Source organism: Salmo salar, chromosome ssa06 (genome assembly GCF_905237065.1).
Source record: "Salmo salar chromosome ssa06, Ssal_v3.1, whole genome shotgun sequence".
In the NCBI taxonomy this organism is placed as follows: Eukaryota; Metazoa; Chordata; class Actinopteri; order Salmoniformes; family Salmonidae; genus Salmo; species Salmo salar.
In genome coordinates this window covers 56,556,581-56,573,742 of record NC_059447.1, presented here as the reverse complement: position 1 = coordinate 56,573,742, position 17,162 = coordinate 56,556,581, and the positions used below count along the sequence as shown (strand labels likewise).

The following is a 17,162-nucleotide window of genomic DNA, read 5'->3' as shown; positions in this document are numbered from 1 at the left end:
AACAAGGCACTAAAGTAATAAAATAATTTGCAAAGCAATTCACGTTTTGTCCTGAAAACAAACTCTTTTGGATTTGCCCAAAACATTACAACACATTACTGAGTACCACTCTACATATTTTAAAACATGGTGGTGGCTGCATCATGTTATGGGTATGCTTGCAATCGTTAAGGACTGTGGAGTATTTCAGGATAAAAAAGAAATGGAATGGAGCTAAGCACAGGCAAAATTCTAGAGGAAAACTGGGTTCAGTCTGCTTTCCACCAGACATTGGGAGATAACTTCACTTTTCAGCAGGAGAATAACCTAAAACACAAGGCCAAATCTACACTGGAGTTGCTTACCAAGAAGACAGTGAATGTTCCTGAGTGGCCGAGTTACAGCTTTGACTTAATTATACTTGACAATCTATGGCAAGACCTGAAAATGGTAGTCCAGCAATGATCAACAACCAATTTTGACAGAGGTTGAAGAATTATGAAAATAATAATTGGGCAAATGTTGCACAATCCAGGTGAGGAAAGCTCTTAGAGACTTAGAAAAGACTCACAGATGTAATTGCTGCCAAAGGTGGTTCTACAAAGTATTGACTCAAGGGTGTGAATACTTATGTAAATTAAATATTTATTTAATTTTCAATAAATTTGCAAAAATGTTTAAAAAATGTTTTCACTTTGTCATTATGGGGTATTGTGTGTAGATACTGAGAGGAAAACAAATACTTAATCGATTTTGAATTCAGGCTGTAACACAACAAAATATGGAATAAGTAAGGGGTATGAATACTTTCTGAGCTTTAAAAAGAGACTCTTACAGTAAAAGAACGACAGATGTTTGGCCAACTTCTGTGAATTCAAAAACTTCTAAATAATTTGAATTATTTTGTTGGTGTGAAGAGTACATTCTTCGTAGGCCTACATGTGTCTGATAAGTATAGACCTATCAAAATCAATAGCTATACAATTTATTTGGAAAATAAAAGGGTCCAACGTCATTAAGCATGCAACCAATAGGCTTTAAATACTACAGAAACTAAAAGGCTCCGCATGAAAATAATCCATCAGCCATGCCGTCAATTTATCAGCTAGCCTTAGCCATGGGTAAGCAAAGTAATCATCACTCCCTTAATCAAGCACACCAGGGATCCCTCAAAATTCATTGTTAGAAATGGTTTGTACTCTATTAAACTAGAAGTATTATGAATTGAGTATGGTTTCCATATGGCCATTGTGCACATGCAGATTAAATTATTTGCAATAATGGGAGAGTAGGTCTATTCAAACAAAAGTGGCAGATTTTCGGTGTTTTTAGCACATGTCTATATAGGTTCATGCCTTCCAGTCCACGTTTCATTGACTGCAGGTAACTATTCGGATGGATAACAATGCTAATACCCTTGCAAATTAACGTTATATTGCAAACCTATATCACGGCCGAAAACGTGCACATCAGCATCAATCCGTAAATGCATTAAAAATAACTGCCCCTAATGGCAAGTTAATTCTAAACAGTATTAATAAAATATATTTAAACAGAGACATCCTTGTCATGGAGAATAGCTTTCGTTAGATGTTAATTTCCAAGCGCATGTTTTCTCCGATTTCCAAGAGTTCTCGTCCGTGTGACAAAGGCCCTCTTGACAGAAGTTCAACTCCAAAACCCGGAAAAGATTCGGTGAAGTAGTCTGGTCTAACATACACGCGAAGGAGGAGACCAATGAAATGGGGAAAGAGTCTTGAGCGCAGCCAACGAGATTGACGTAATGGACGCGTCAAATGAATCTCCGCACACTTGAGCCTTCGGGATGGACAAATTTTCCCTTATGGGACAAAAATCACTTCAGTACCTTTGCCCAAACTCGCCGTCTTCGATCATCTTACCAGAAATGAAAGGGTAGAGCTAAAGGAAAAACGCACAGAAAAACCATTTTCCTCATCTCATGTGCAGAGGGGAGAGACCGCACTTTTCGGCCATTCTTAACTGCTAAAGGACAACATCTCACACCAAAGGCAATGGGTAAGCACTCCCTACTGGGTACACACTGGTTGAATCAACGTTGTTTACACGTAATTTCAATGGAATTACGTTGAACCAACCTGGAAAAGACGTCGAATTGAGTTCTGTGCCCAGTGGGCCGTGATTAATTTGGCATGGACTCATCAACAGAATATATTTGCATAAAAAGAGATTTAGAGGTTTTACCATTATATTGCACTATCCTATTCTCAAATGCGTGTTTCCATGTATCATTACAACGGCAGCCTCCTTGTCTCGGTTTCCATTTATTTTTTTTACCCACATTTGGACTGAGCTGCATTCCAAAGTTTGAGAACATTCTAGGTTATTGGAAATTGTATTTGAAGGCCATAATAATAGGAATGATGTAGGTTAGATCAAGAATAGGGAATGGTACTTTGGAAACGTGAGCGCTCACTGCGCATTAAGCTATAAACTACAGGCTATTGTGGTTATGCTATTTGTTTTAAAACACCGTTACACTGATCTGTCGACTCTATGCACCTCAATGGAATTCCTTATTTGTTTCTTGCAGATCAAACATATGGAGAAGTAAATCAGCTTGGCGGGGTATTTGTCAACGGACGACCGCTTCCAAATTCGATTCGGATCAGAATCGTGGAATTAGCTCAACTTGGAATACGACCGTGTGACATCAGTAGACAGCTTCGAGTCTCTCATGGCTGTGTGAGCAAGATACTGGCGAGATACAACGAGACGGGTTCGATACTGCCCGGTGCCATAGGAGGAAGTAAACCCCGGGTCACAACACCCAACGTGGTGAAAAGCATAAGGGATTACAAACAAGGAGACCCTGGAATATTTGCTTGGGAGATCAGGGACAGGCTTCTTGCAGATGCAGTGTGTGATAAGTATAACGTTCCTTCGGTTAGCTCCATAAGCCGTATTTTACGCAACAAAATAGGAAATCTTTCCCAGCCGGGCCAGTATGAGAACAGCAAGCCAATCCATCCTCAGCTGTCCTACAACCACATGTACCCGTACTCATACCCCAGCGCAATGTCACCCACTGGGACTAAAATTGGCAGTGGTCCCGGTATACCGGTCACGCCGGGCCATGTCAGCCTCTCCCGCCATGGTTGGCCTTCCGTGCACACAGTCAGCAACATTTTGGGCATCCGAGCCTTCATGGACCCTGCAGGTTGGTGGCAAAATTGAATTTGACTCTTGCAGCTCAGTTGATTCTTCAGAAGCTACATTACTGAGTGCATACACACGTCTCAAATTGGAAATATTTCCAGGTGCATTATAGTTCAATATCTACGAATCAGAGTCTCTTGTCAATCAAACGGATATTTCATACAATTCCATATGAATGAGGAACAACGTAAAACAACCAACTTATATTAAACGACATAGATTGATAAATAAAATAACATTATAGGTTTAACTGTAAAATAGTGAAACGGTATTATAGGCCTAATAGGCTAGGTCTATAATAGCCCTAATAGGCTAGGTCTATAATACGTTAGTCATATAACGAAAGTTATTTTATTTTTTAAATTGCCTATTGATAAATGAGCCAAATTACACATCTGGTATAAATATGGACGCTAAATCCTCTTGAAATGTGTCAATGGTCATATAAGGCTAGCCTATCGGTGTGAGGACTACTTTGTGGTTTGGCTATTAGCAGGCCTACATCGAAGCCGTAGCCCATTGTGAACGTTCATTTAATTTTATTTGAGATCTCATTGTTTCCCTTCAGAATATAGCGTTATAATCGCATGTAATCAGGCCTCTATAAATGGAAGAGGCAAACACTATAGGTGTCAAATAAACAAGAATGTTTCAAATATAAAATGTTGTTCTAAAATTTCATGATAGATCTTACAAAAACATTGCATTGAACACATTGTGGCCACAAACATTCGATCTGATTTGAGAAAATAAAGATTGGTTGAAGTGTGCGTTTAATAACGAAGAATTTCCACACGAAATTGACCTAAATCAAAAACAATGTTTATCATAGCATGTCTTTGTGCAAGAGGAATGTTGTCCTCAGCAGAGGTATATCTGAAAATATCGATACAAATCGAATAAAAACCTAAAATGGTTTGTAGACTTAATAATGTTATATTCTACACTGAAACATTTCCCACAGCCATCGCTGGAGCTGAGGGGTACCCATCAAAAATGGAGGAGTGGGCGAGCGTAAACCGAGCGCCCTTTTCCTCTGCCCATGGTGTCAACGGAATAGAGAAATCCTCCCTAGAAGCAGACATCAAGTTTCCTCAGGTACATTTATGAATCAAATACACAAACAACGAATATGTTCATAGTTTGATCAGAAATCCGTTTCCACTACATTTCCACTGTAAATACAATGCATGCATAAAAGTGTTGGGGCGTTTTGCTTCTCTGTGCTTAAAATGCATTCTTTTTTTATTTTCCTTTCCAGTCTTCTTCAAACCTATCGAGTTATGTCCCTGCTTGTGCCTACTCTCCCCCAAACCAATACGGGGTGTATGGTGGACCAACAGGTAACTATATGACAACTGGACACCACTGGCAGTCTCAAAGCACGAGTCTTGCCCACCCCAACAGCGAAGCAACGATGCAAGGTGGAGACCTCCACATGGCGATGTCCTTCAAACACTCAGCACGAGAAGGTAAGCCATGCAGTCTGTGTACTTAGCTATACGTTTTTACATTTCAAATATGCAGGTGATATTTGAAATGCAGTACAATGTCAGGCACGGCTTAAGGCAGCTGTCAATCAAACACCAGCAATTTGTAAATGCACTCGTAAAAAAAAAAAAAGATTAGGGCTTGTGGGTCGAAAGCTAACGAGCCAACAGTAGGGGGGGTCTAGGAAGACAACAGTTGACATTTAGAGAATGTCTGAACAGAGCAGGCGCTGCGTTGTGCGCCTCATAAGGAAAACATTAAGTCCTCTGGGAGAAGGCATTGGAAGTGTAGGCTACTTTATTGACTGTGCAAGACGTTTTGGCCTATAGGTATAGAGCAGTACCCACTCAGGTGATGACTGTAGATCTATAGCTGATCTTGAAGAACCCATTAATACTATTTGAATAGGCCTATATGATTGCTATAACGATTTCGACCTTACTCTTCAAAACGTTTAGGCCTACATATTCTTAAAAATAGAAAGTTGCAATGATGATGTTCAAATTATGTTTATTCAATTTGCGAAGAAATGTTAGGCTACATTATGCTCCTATTTTCAAGCTTTTCGTGCGTTTGCTTGACGAGTAGGCCGATTTGGAAGGTTTTTATTTTTACAGATACAGATGTCATTGAGGTCATTTAATATAAATGAGAACCACCATGAAATTAGCGATGCCAATTAATTAATTCGACTTATTCAAATGTAAAAAAAAAAAATACGTCATGAAGATGTAGCCTGATAAGCTAATTAATGTTACACCAATTAGCACCATTCTACATGAAATACTTGAGTAGGTCTACATGATCCATACCCTGTTGGAAAATAGATGCTGCTGTTCATCCAATCATTTCGATGTCAGTAGCTCGGCCTATGTCCCTATTATATTTTTGTGAAGAAATATTGCTACATATGCTGAACAGAAATATAAAAGCAACATGCAACAATTTCAACGATTAAAGTTTTTCCCCACAAAAGATTGCTTAATTAAAGTTTCATCACCTGTCCTGGAGGGTGGTCTAAGAAGATCCCGCAGGTGAAAAAGCCTGATGTGGATACGTGGTCTGCGGTTGTGAGGCGGATTGGACATACTGTCAAATTCTAGAAAACGAGGTGGCTTATGGTAGAAAGATGAACCTTCAATTCTCTGGCGGACATTCCTGCAGTCAGCATGCCAATTGCACGCTCCCTCAAAACTTGAGACATCTGTGGCATTGTGTTGTGTGACAAAATTGCACATTTTAGAGTGATCATAAAGTTTTATCAGTTTCTTGACATGCCACACTTGTCAGGTGGATGGATTATCTTGGGAAATGAGAAATACTCACTAACAGGGATGAAAACAAATTTGCGCACAACATTTGAGAGAAATACGCTTTTTGTGCATATGGAACATTTCTGGGATCTTTTATTTCAGCTCATGGGACCAACACTTTACATGTTGCGTTTATATTTGTGTTCAGTAGTATATTAGGTCTACAATACAATGGACACATGATTCCATAACCATTTGATAGGCTACAATTGGCAGTCCAATAACCTTTCTATATGTCAGATGAGACATCAGAGACCACTCTGTCTAGATATCTCAATAATTAAAACGTCCAGCCATGCCATATCTCTGTTGCTGCAGTTATGGTGAGGTATGGTATATGGCGTTTTCTTTGGAGATTGTGTTGCGATAACTGCTCTTCTCGCCACGGCTTTGGGACCTACAGCTAACACGCTTTTTGTGTTCTGACTGGTCTGATGATGGATAGAATGACGATTTATTTGTTCCATTGAACGTATCTCTTGTTTGTTTTTCGCAGGAGACAGAAAACCTCCCAGTCCCTTGAGCAAGCACCAGCACGAGGCGTTGAGCGTACACGGACTATCTCTCCCGACCTCCGCTTCATAACCCAACGAAACCAACGGACCGTCAAGATCACAGGGCAATGTAGCCTAAAGAAAATGCGTAAAATTAAAAGATTTCCCCAAAAATGTATAATCCACTAGTAAGTGACGAACCTACATTTTCAACATCATTCCGTGTAACTGCATTGCATGCCAATAGGCTAAAAAAACTAAAATAATCGAATTTCGACATGAATGATGATACAGTCTTGTTCACCTGCACCAATAAAGCGGTGTTGTGTTGATCAGAACATCATTATTATATATTTAAAATTCCACTCATTCTAAAGTCATCCCAATCGAAACAGTGTAAAACGAATTATGTAGCCAGCCTAACAGTCTTGACAGGTCCAAAGCATTGTTTCCCACAACAGATGATAACCCTGCATGCTCTCTGGGTTCAAACAAACGTGAACAATCTTTATTTGTTGGGCCTGTGTCCTAAAAGGGACATTTCAAAAATGTTAGCAATATCATGTCGGCCTATTTGTAATTTTGTAAATTATATCTGCAGAAGCTGTATTATATATTTTTTATAGCCTAACTGTGCTTAATAAAGGCATGCTAAACGGGAAATGCCTCGTTCATATCTTTGGATTTGTCTAATTCTAATTCCTGCAGTTTATATTGTTGGCTCCTGGTAAAAATTAAAATGATACATTTGCAGTTGGTAAAATAACTTCGTATAATGATTCAGTATAACAGCTTCCCCCCCCTGATGTGTCACTCACCATGCCTCCCTTCAAATTCGTGCAAACCAAGCTTTTCAGGAGTTAATGATGCCTCGCACTTTTCGGCGCCTTGCAAGATGGTATCTCTGTAGGCCGATACCTTTGGCCAGATGCCACTGTCAGGCTTGCCCCCCCCCTATCTGGGTAAGGAGGCTGACGGCAATAGCTACCCAACAATCAGTCAAGAATAAAGACCAACACGCCCTTATTTGATATAGGCTCCAGACCATGACAAAAATCATACAATGGCACATCTATTGGATAGCCAATTCCAAGACAAACACGAAACACCCGATAATCCAACATACGGTATCAGAACCGACTGTACACAAACCTCTGGAGCCCCTGATCAATCCAAACATCACGCAGAGATGCAAGTCATGCGTCCGCAACTGCGGTTACGCACCGTTTGCGTCAATAATCATAGAAGGATACAAGACAGACGTGTTGTAAAGCTAACGCTAATGATTCTATGCCGAGAGGAGCATTAACGACGCTTAAAAGGGATAGATTGTAAATGTACCTCCATTTGGGACTGCATATCGTGTTGATCTTCAGAAAACATTCGAGCTCGCGTTTGATCAATTGTTGACCGTGAGCAAACTATCACTAGTCGATTAAACCAGACCTGCCCACATTCACAGCTACATTTTCCCTCTATGCCCATTTGTTTTTGATAATTGTTTATTTCAGTTTACAGTTTACGTCTGTTCAACTGAATTCTGATCGAATGGGTATTCGCCCATCCAATCCGTGGGAGCTATGGGTTGCCTTGGAAGTGTAGACTAAATACACAGACAGATCATGTGCCTAATCGAAATTAGATTATTATAAGATTATATTTATTATATTATATTATACTAGTATGAATGATAGGCTACCTTGGACAGAATATATTTTGATATGTAGTATATTGAAATTAATCCAACTCAAACCCTTCTTGAAATTCTACAAGGCTACTGTAATTCATTCTAACTACAATAAGGTATTATGAATATGAACACAAACATGAATGTACAGTATGTATTAAGATAATGCTTATATGTTGATATTTCTGTATTAATGTTATAATCTATATTATAAAATGCATGGTTCGAGCCTTGAATGCTGATTGGCTAAAAGCCGTGTTATATCAGACTATATACCACGGGTATGACAAAACATTTATTTTTACCCTTCTAATTATGTTGGAAGACAGTTTATAATAGCAATAAGGCATCTCAGGGGTTTGAGGTATATGGGCAATATACCACACACTCTCGGGCCTTATTGCTTAAATATAATTGATTCATTATCATCATTATTATTATTATATATATTCTTTTTTTCTTATTTAAGGATAGCCTATACGTGATTCCCCTGCTGCATTCTAGAATTACCTAATACATAAATTCAGAATACCTATAAAAAATTGTCATTACATATTTTTTAAAATTATTATTATTATTGTAGAAAATTATTGTACAATGCTAAACAGATATTCATTATTATCTGGTTATGTAATGCTGCATTAGATAGACATATTTTGGGTCTCTAAAAATTATACTTGTTTAAGGCAAGGGAGTTGACAGCATTTCAGGATGAATACAGATGCCTATTTGGGGGTTTTGAGGCATAAACAGAGAGCAATTTAGGAATTTTTATATCTGCGTAAAGGACTAAAAATACCAACCAAGAAAACCTTATGAAAATACAGTTAGTGGAAGTGGAAAACATAGTTTGGTTAAGCGCTTACGTTTAACAATCCTCAGAGTACAGCTTGCCTGTGTGGTGGATATAACCCAGTCAAGCCAAGCCACGGACCTCTCTCTCAGACGAGGACACGTGGGACTTTCTGAACAGAAATATACAGAAGATTCTAAACACAATACAGATACTGGTAGTTCAGCTTTGTTGTTTGAGTTTTTTAATCCTTACACCATCCATATTTTGCGAAATGCCATTTTCATAATCCAAATGACCATGTGTAGGCCAAATGCACTCCAAAATGTTGATATTGGGTTGAGATAGATGTGCTGAAGATCATGTATAAGAAACTGACTTTAACAAAAGGTTTTGGAGGACGTTCTCCTCGGGGTGAGCAGGTTTGCTGTATGGACAGTAATCAGAAAGACAGGGTTGCGTCGCAAATGGCTCCCTATTCCCATATTGCCCTACGTTTGACCAGGTGTCATTGGGCTCTGGTCAAAAGTAGTGCACTTTTTAGTGAATAGGTTGCCATTTGAGACACACCCAGGAAGTCGTTCAAAGCAGGAGCATGCAGCAGAGAGAGAGATGTGTGTGGTAGGGTTACCATGGACACCTGGTGATGGACATCAACGAAGGGATGGGGTTGCTGCAGCTTCCTCCATCACGCAGTCCAGTGTGTCTCCTCTGCAATCGCCACCCCCTCGCCACCATATACTTTCAAACCCTGCCCGAGACACATCCCACGGGGCGCAGACGTCAGTTCAACGCCTATTCCACGTTGGTTCAACGTGATTTCATTGGAATGACTTGGAAACAACGTTGGTTCAACCAGTGTGTGCCCAGTGGGATAGGACTGCGTACCAAACGGCACCCTATTTTCTATTTAGTGCACTACTTAGTGCCATTTGAGACACACACATAGGACTGCTGAGACAGGCGGACGCCAAAATGTAGGGTGTGACCTGTCCTTACAGTCATTAGTATTATGTGTTAGGGCAGGGTTGTGAAACTCATTCCATGGAGGGCCTAGTTTCTGCAGGCTTCTGGCTTTTCCTTTCCCTTAAGCCCTAGACAACCAGGTGAGGAGAGTTCCTTATTAATTAGTGACCTTAATTCTTCAATCAAGTACAAGGGTGGAGCAAAAACCCGCTGACACCCGTTGTGTCACGGTGAGAGTCTACACAGAGATCCAATACATTACTTATAGAATTGATAGAATTAGGGATTCTACGGGATATATATAATACTGAGAGTCTATATCTCCTTTAAATGTACATGTGCTTATAATTCAGTAACCAAGTGATCTGAACCTGAAGTAGGCCTGTCAGAATTTATGCAGCACCTTGACCTGAGGGACAGTTCTCAATTTGCATGTTAGTGTTTCATTTCTGCTAAGCCAAACTAGAGAAGTACAACAGTTGTCATCGCCAGTGTTGAGGTCAGTGCAGACGAGATGAAAATAAATATTATCTAACATGATCATTTCCTGATCACAATGTTTATTTGACTAACAAGTAGTAATTCTGCTAAAATACAACACATATTTACGCAACGATTAGCCCCATTTGCAATAGCATTTTTACTGGAAGTGTGTGTGTGTACCTGTGTCTACCCGTGTGTGTTCCCACGCGCGCGTGTGTATGCAACACTCTGTGAGCCCCAATAGTCTCGACGGCAGGAGAAAACTGTTTGACTTTGGACCTATATATTCAACATTTTCTCACCATTCAAAGGCTATCGGACTGTTTGTTTGCTGAGGCCTGCTGCAGACAGATAATGAGCAATGTAAGGTGATCCTCCAGCAAACAGCTACTGCTGAATGGAGATGTGCCATTACTAGGACAAGTCTAAGCCTTACTGAGCACAAGTCTGACAGAGCAAACACTGGGCCTAAAATGAGCCTTCAGTTTGATGGCCTACCACCTGGACTGACTGACGGCTGACTGAAGGCTGACTGACATCAATCTGCTCGCACCCTCCCCGTACACACACACACACACACACACACACACACACACACACACACACACACACACACACACACACACACACACACACACACACACACACACACACACACACACACACACACACACACACACACACTTGAACGCACGCACGCATGCACGCGTTTGTATTGTACACACACAATCCAAATGAACGTATCATGTTAGTACATCTAAAAGCTTGTCTAAAGATGATTAATAGCCATATAATGTAAGTTAATTCACTAGCTTGTGAAATAACTTGTTACGTTTTGCTTGCTGTCATATCAATTACCATGTACCTTTGTGTACAGTTGTAAGGAAACTTGTTATGACTTCCCCCAACAATCAGTTTTTCTCCACACGCCCTGAGGCAGGGCCACATTCATCTCTGCCGTGTCAAACATGTATTGTAGTACAGGACACATCTCCATTCCAAGACGCACCGTCTAAATGTCACCCTCTCAGCAGCACAGAATCAAGGCGCCAGGACTAAGACCGGAGGCAGAGCGTGAAACCACAAGCGGCCTTCTGCGCCACGCTAGAAGACGCAGAGTGATGTACATGCTACTCTCAATCTGCACGCATGGGTCAGATTTGAGTTATGAGTCAAAAGTAGAAATTAATAGAATTTGAACAAAAGCAAATTAATTCAAATTGAATTCGTTTCAGTATACTCACATAAAAAACGGTGTACATTCACTTGCACACAAAACATTGATATTTCTAAGGTGGATAGTGTGTTGTGACCTTTGAGTATAAAAAGTGGTAAACCTAAAACGATGTCTATCTGAGGGTCAAGACTTTTGAAGCAAACACAGTCAGACGCAAAAGAGCTTCTTCATGGGAAAGGCTAGCAGCATACCGCCAGCCTTCCCCCACCTTCTCAAGTGACCATGGCTCGGTTTAGATTACCTCGTTCATTCTCAGCCCTCAACAAAAGTGTCAGGAGTGCTGAGGAAGTGCTGTGCTGTCTGTCCACCTCATCCTGAGTCCCTTTCAGAAGATGCCCGGTGTTCAAAGTCAGCCCTGACTAGCCCCTCTTTTCTTATTTTACCTTCAGAAATTTAAGGAGAGAGCAGATAAACACAAATAAATTATTACTGACAGAAATCCTGAAACCAGCGGTCAGCATTTTGACTGGTGCTTGAGATACAATGTTGTCCCACCCCATCTCCCTCATCATGAATTATCCCTATTTTTGGATAATCTGTCAAGATGCCACTATCCTAAGATTAGCATCCAATAAATAACAAAAGCTAATGGGAAATCTGGACGTTTTAACCGTGTGTCTGTAATAAGAAGTTGGTGGGTACTTATATCTGTCCTATTTCACAAAAGTGTGTATTAATACGCATGTGTGAATTGGAAATGTGTTTTTTGTACATCCCGCTCTCCCTGAGACACCTTCGGTGAGTGGGGTCACGGCCAATGTCTGCCAATATCAACGACGACCCTGGAGCAATTAGGGTTAAGTGCCTTGCTCAAGGGCACATTGTCGGCTTGGGGATTCAAACTAGAGACCTCTCAGTTACTGGCCCAACGCTCTCACCGCTAGGCGCTGTGCGAGTGTGAACGTTTTTGAGTGTGTGCTTGTGTGTCACTCCTATATCCCCGCCATACTCAGCAGAATTGCTCAATTTGTAGTGTCTACTGTAGACAGACTGCAGAGCTAGTTTGTCTAGGGAGGATGATGTACTTGCTTGTAGTGAATGATATGTGCGTGACTAAATGGTACCTAGTTCCGTCTGAATGCATGGCTGCTTCTCAGTCAGAACTAGAACACCACTCAAGACATGAATCTACCCCAGAGTTCCGTATCCACTACCAAACACCTCTCCAACGAATTACTCTGAAACGGCAACATCATTTTGTGTTGCAACCTCAGAGCATCAGGTATCAATTATGACCGCTTAACCTGTCAGACAAAAGACAACTCTCACACTTTTGTTCGCCACAGATGACACCATCTTAGTTTTTGAAATATACCGCATTGCCTGGCTACAATACCAGAGGATCTCAGAAGTATTCACCCACCACCCCCAGACATTTACACATAATAATAGTTACCTTACGGAACGAACAAGGGCATGAATCCTATTTGAATTTGCGTTTTTAGACCTGTGACCTATGTAAGAAGCAGAGTTTATGCTCTGAGACGACTGTGACTTTGTCTAACAATTCTCTCAGCGTTTTTACATCTGACAGTTTAGTCTAGTCGAACACCGAGTCGAGCACCACCCACTACACTACACCTCCCCCTCCCTCCCTCCCTCCCTCCCTCCCTCCCTCCCTCCCTCCCTCCCTCCCTCCCTCCCTCCCTCCCTCCCTCCCTCCCTCCCTCCCTCCAATGAATGGCCCCACTTCCGGGTTCCATGAATGACATCATTTCCTCTCAGCAGTCTCAGAGAGTCCTCTGATCTCTTGTTCAGATACCAACGTCCTTCCAGTTAAAGATGCACCAGTGTCGGTACTGCCCTACCAGGGCTTTTCCTTATTTAATGAACATAACAAGACACATTTAAGAAAAGAGTCTGAACTATTTTAAGAAAGAAGTTCTAAGCAATTTATTAAAAGAAGAGTGAACGCACAACTAACCAGGAGATAATGAAACGACATAATCCAATTTAATAGGTTAAATAAGTATCTTACAGTTCAGGATCTCCTTTTTGACCTTTTAAATATTTTGTGAAAATACTAAGACAATTTCCAAAGAAATCTTAATTAAAAACCTATGGGTTTCTGGAATCTAAAATGAACTGTATTTATAATGAGGTATCAAACATTAAACTTGATTAGGTTTATTACAGATTCAGCGCTAAAGAGAGAAATACAGTGCCTTCAGAAAGTTTTCATACCCCTTGACTTATTCCACATTTTGTTGTTTTTCAGCCTGAATTCAAAATTAATTTAATATTTTTTTATCTCACCCATCGACACACACAATACCCCAAAATGACAGAGAAAACATGTTTTTAGACATTTTTGCAAATGTATTGAAAATGAAATAAAATGCATCCAATTTCCTTTGATCATCCTGGAGATGTCACTAAAACTTGATTGGAATCCACCTGTGGCCAATTCAATCGTTTGGACATGATTTAGAAAGAAACACACCTTTCTGTAGAAGCTCCCACAGTTTCCAGTGCATGTCAGAGCAGAAACTATACCATAAGGAACTGTCTGTAGATCTCTGAGATAGAATTGTAATGAAGCATATATCTGAGGAAGGGTATAAAACCATTTCTAGAATGTTGAATGTTTCCAAGATCACAGTGGTCTGAGATGGGAGAACTTGCCAGAAGGACAACACTCTCTACACCTATCGGGGCTTTATGGGAGAGTGGCCAGACGGAAGACACTCCTGAGAAAAAGGCACATGACAGCATGCCTGGAGTTTGCAAAAAGGCATGCGATAGACTCTGAGCGCATCAGGCAAAAGATTCTGTGGTCTGATGAGACAGAAATTGAACTATTTGTTCTGAATGCAAAGTGCTATGTCTGGAGAAAACCAGGCACAGCTCATCACCCATCTAACACATCCCTTCCATGAAGCATGGTGGTGACCGCATCATGCTATGGCAATGCTTTTCAGCAGCAAGGACTGGGAGACTGGTAAGGAGAGGGAACAATGAACTGAGCCAAATACAGTCAAATCCTTGATGAGAAACCTGCTTCAGAGTACAAACGACCTTAGACTGGGGCAAAAATGTAAATTCCAACAGGATAATGACCCCAAGCATACAGCCAAAGCAATGCTGGAATGACTTCCGAACAAGAATGTGAAAGTCCTTGAGTGGCCCAGCCAAAGCCCAGACTTGAATCCCATTGAAAATCTGTGGAAAGACTTGAAGATTGCTGTTCACCAACACTCCCCATCTAACTTAACAGAGCTTGAGAAAATCTGCAAGGATTAATGAAAGAAAATCCCCAAATCCAGATGTGCAAATTTGTTACAGACATACCCAATATGACTCAAAGCTGTAATCGCCGTCAAAAGGTGCTTCTACAAAGTATTGACCCAAGGTATGAATACTTATGTAAATGAGATATTTCTATATTTAATTTTCAATATATTTGCTAACATTTCTAAAAACATGTTTTCACTTTGTAATTATGGGGTATTTCAGCCATTTTGAATTCAGGCTGTAACACAACAAAATGTGGAATAAGTCAAGGGGTATGAATACTTTTTGAAGGCACTGTACGGTGTTTACCAAAAATGCTAACTTTAGTTTCAGTGATAACACATTGCGAGCTTAAACACCATCTACATAGAGATATGCTTCATAAAAGTACAATGTTACCACAGTATTGATATTTCCAAGAGAAGTAACTTGAATTCTCATGCATCATGAGGTTACAATAATGTGGTTAAAGCCCCCATGCAGTCTTTATAATTGCATCACTGTATGTTTAATAAATCACTGTGTGTTTATTTAATGAAAACAACCACAAAATATATATTTTTATCATATATTTCCCTGAGCCTCCCTTGGCCCTTGAAATGCTCAGTTTGATCATGTGGGCGTTAGAAAACAAATTGGAACATTTTTACATACACAGATCTGATTGGCTGATAGAATGGTCTAAAGCCCACCCCCTTACCCAGATGAACAGTCATTAGGCTAGTATAATCAGGTCACATTGCGACGTCATGATGTGGGCCAAAAGTTCCATCCCACCTGAACAGGCTGAAATTCCAACACATTTTTCCAAACATCTCTTACACTAAATGGCGTCATTATTTTCTCAATTTCAGAGTGTTATTTTGACCCCATAGTGTGGAAATATCATCAAAAAACTGAAAAATCACGTTAACTGCACTGCCCCTTTAATTACATAATGAATGAAGTCATTATTCTTTTGTTCCAACAATGTGGTTTAATCTGATCTCTCAACAAGACGTATGATAAGAAAGTCACTAAATTAGGAAAAATAGTTGAAGTTGATCCTGATGTTCACCTTAGAGGGAATCTAAATAAAACCACAAAAAAACTAAAACCTAGATTCATTACATTATTTTGATAGTAGTCAAGTGTTGCTGCTATTTGATTCTGTTTAATCAGCTTTGTTTTTCATTCAGGAGGACATAACCTTTGCAAATACTTATTGCATGAACAAACCAAGCCCAACTTGTTTTTCCGGCTGTTCAAATCACATATACATAGCAGACTTTGGTAGCTCGACTGAAGTTACCCTTCTTGTGTGCAAACACAAGAATGGAGAGGGTCTCCATTGATCTCGCCTTGGTGACTTCCCCTGAAAACCCTCTCAAATGCCTCCTCCGTCTGATAGCATCTTTAATGAATAGATGCATGTACACAAAGTGCTGACTGATAGCGATCACACGAGAGGGAGGGGAAAGAGTTCACGTTTTATGGACAATCACAAATTCCATCTTAACTATCTGGATGCCTTCCACATTGCCACACGCCCTGCCAGTGCCCCCGTAATTGACCTCAAAACTCCCCAAATCATTCAGAGCCAGGAGCCACCACCCAGTGTTCGCCCGCCAACAAGAGAAAGATCCTTATTTTCTGCTATCAGCACCTCTTTGTTTCCATGCCGATAGCAGCTGGAGATAGTGCTGTGTCATTGGCTAGCCCCCCATGGCTAGATCACCATAGGGTACACACAACCATGGTACACAGCTGGCACACGAGTCGTGTCTCCAAGGCTGTGCCCCAGATGGCACCCTCTTCCCTTTATAGTACACTACTTTTGACCAGGGTCCATAGGGCCGATAGTGCACTATATTGGGAATAGGGTCAATTTGGGATGCAACCCAACTCAACAGTGTAGACCATTTAACACACTCCCAAGAGGACATTATCACTGACTGGAGCGAGAGACTGTGAACAATTAGCCCAATACTACAATGATATTGTAAATGGAGCGTAATGGCTGTGAGCTTTGAGTTTCTCTAATGTTCACGGCAGAAAGAGAACTGGAACCAGAGTCAGCATTTTGTACGTCACCTTAATCATGAGGCAGAGGAAAACAGAGGCTCTTACAGCTATGGCAGTAGCATAGCTAGCACAATATTTCTTTGCGGACTTCTACAGAAATGTATTAGCCGAACATTCAGCTTCCTGGATGATGCTTTAAGTCAGTGATAGAACCAGAGCTGTTATGGCAGCGTTAAAGGATGTGGCCAATTGCAGAAGAGAGAGAGAGAGAGAGAGAGAGAGA

At 40.6% G+C, this 17,162-nt stretch overlaps 1 protein-coding gene across 1 annotated transcript; it reads left to right on the top strand.

Moving 5' to 3' along the window:
• The first annotated feature begins 1,710 nt into the window (after nucleotides 1-1,710).
• LOC106607677 (paired box protein Pax-1) lies at nucleotides 1,711-7,138 on the top strand. Its single transcript, XM_014204879.2, has 5 exons — nucleotides 1,711-2,016; nucleotides 2,552-3,178; nucleotides 4,142-4,275; nucleotides 4,439-4,649; nucleotides 6,478-7,138. Exons 1-5 carry the CDS (start codon nucleotides 2,013-2,015, stop codon nucleotides 6,564-6,566), a joined length of 1,065 nt encoding a protein of 354 aa, XP_014060354.1. The 5' UTR covers nucleotides 1,711-2,012; the 3' UTR covers nucleotides 6,567-7,138.
• Nucleotides 7,139-17,162: the final 10,024 nt, after the last annotated feature.

Bases quoted from the DNA above. Each gene is read 5' to 3' on its own strand.
- LOC106607677 (XM_014204879.2), top strand. The intron at 3,179-4,141 runs GTTGGTGGCAAA...CATTTCCCACAG, and splicing joins AGCCTTCATGGACCCTGCAG to CCATCGCTGGAGCTGAGGGG. The intron at 4,276-4,438 runs GTACATTTATGA...TTTCCTTTCCAG, and splicing joins CAGACATCAAGTTTCCTCAG to TCTTCTTCAAACCTATCGAG.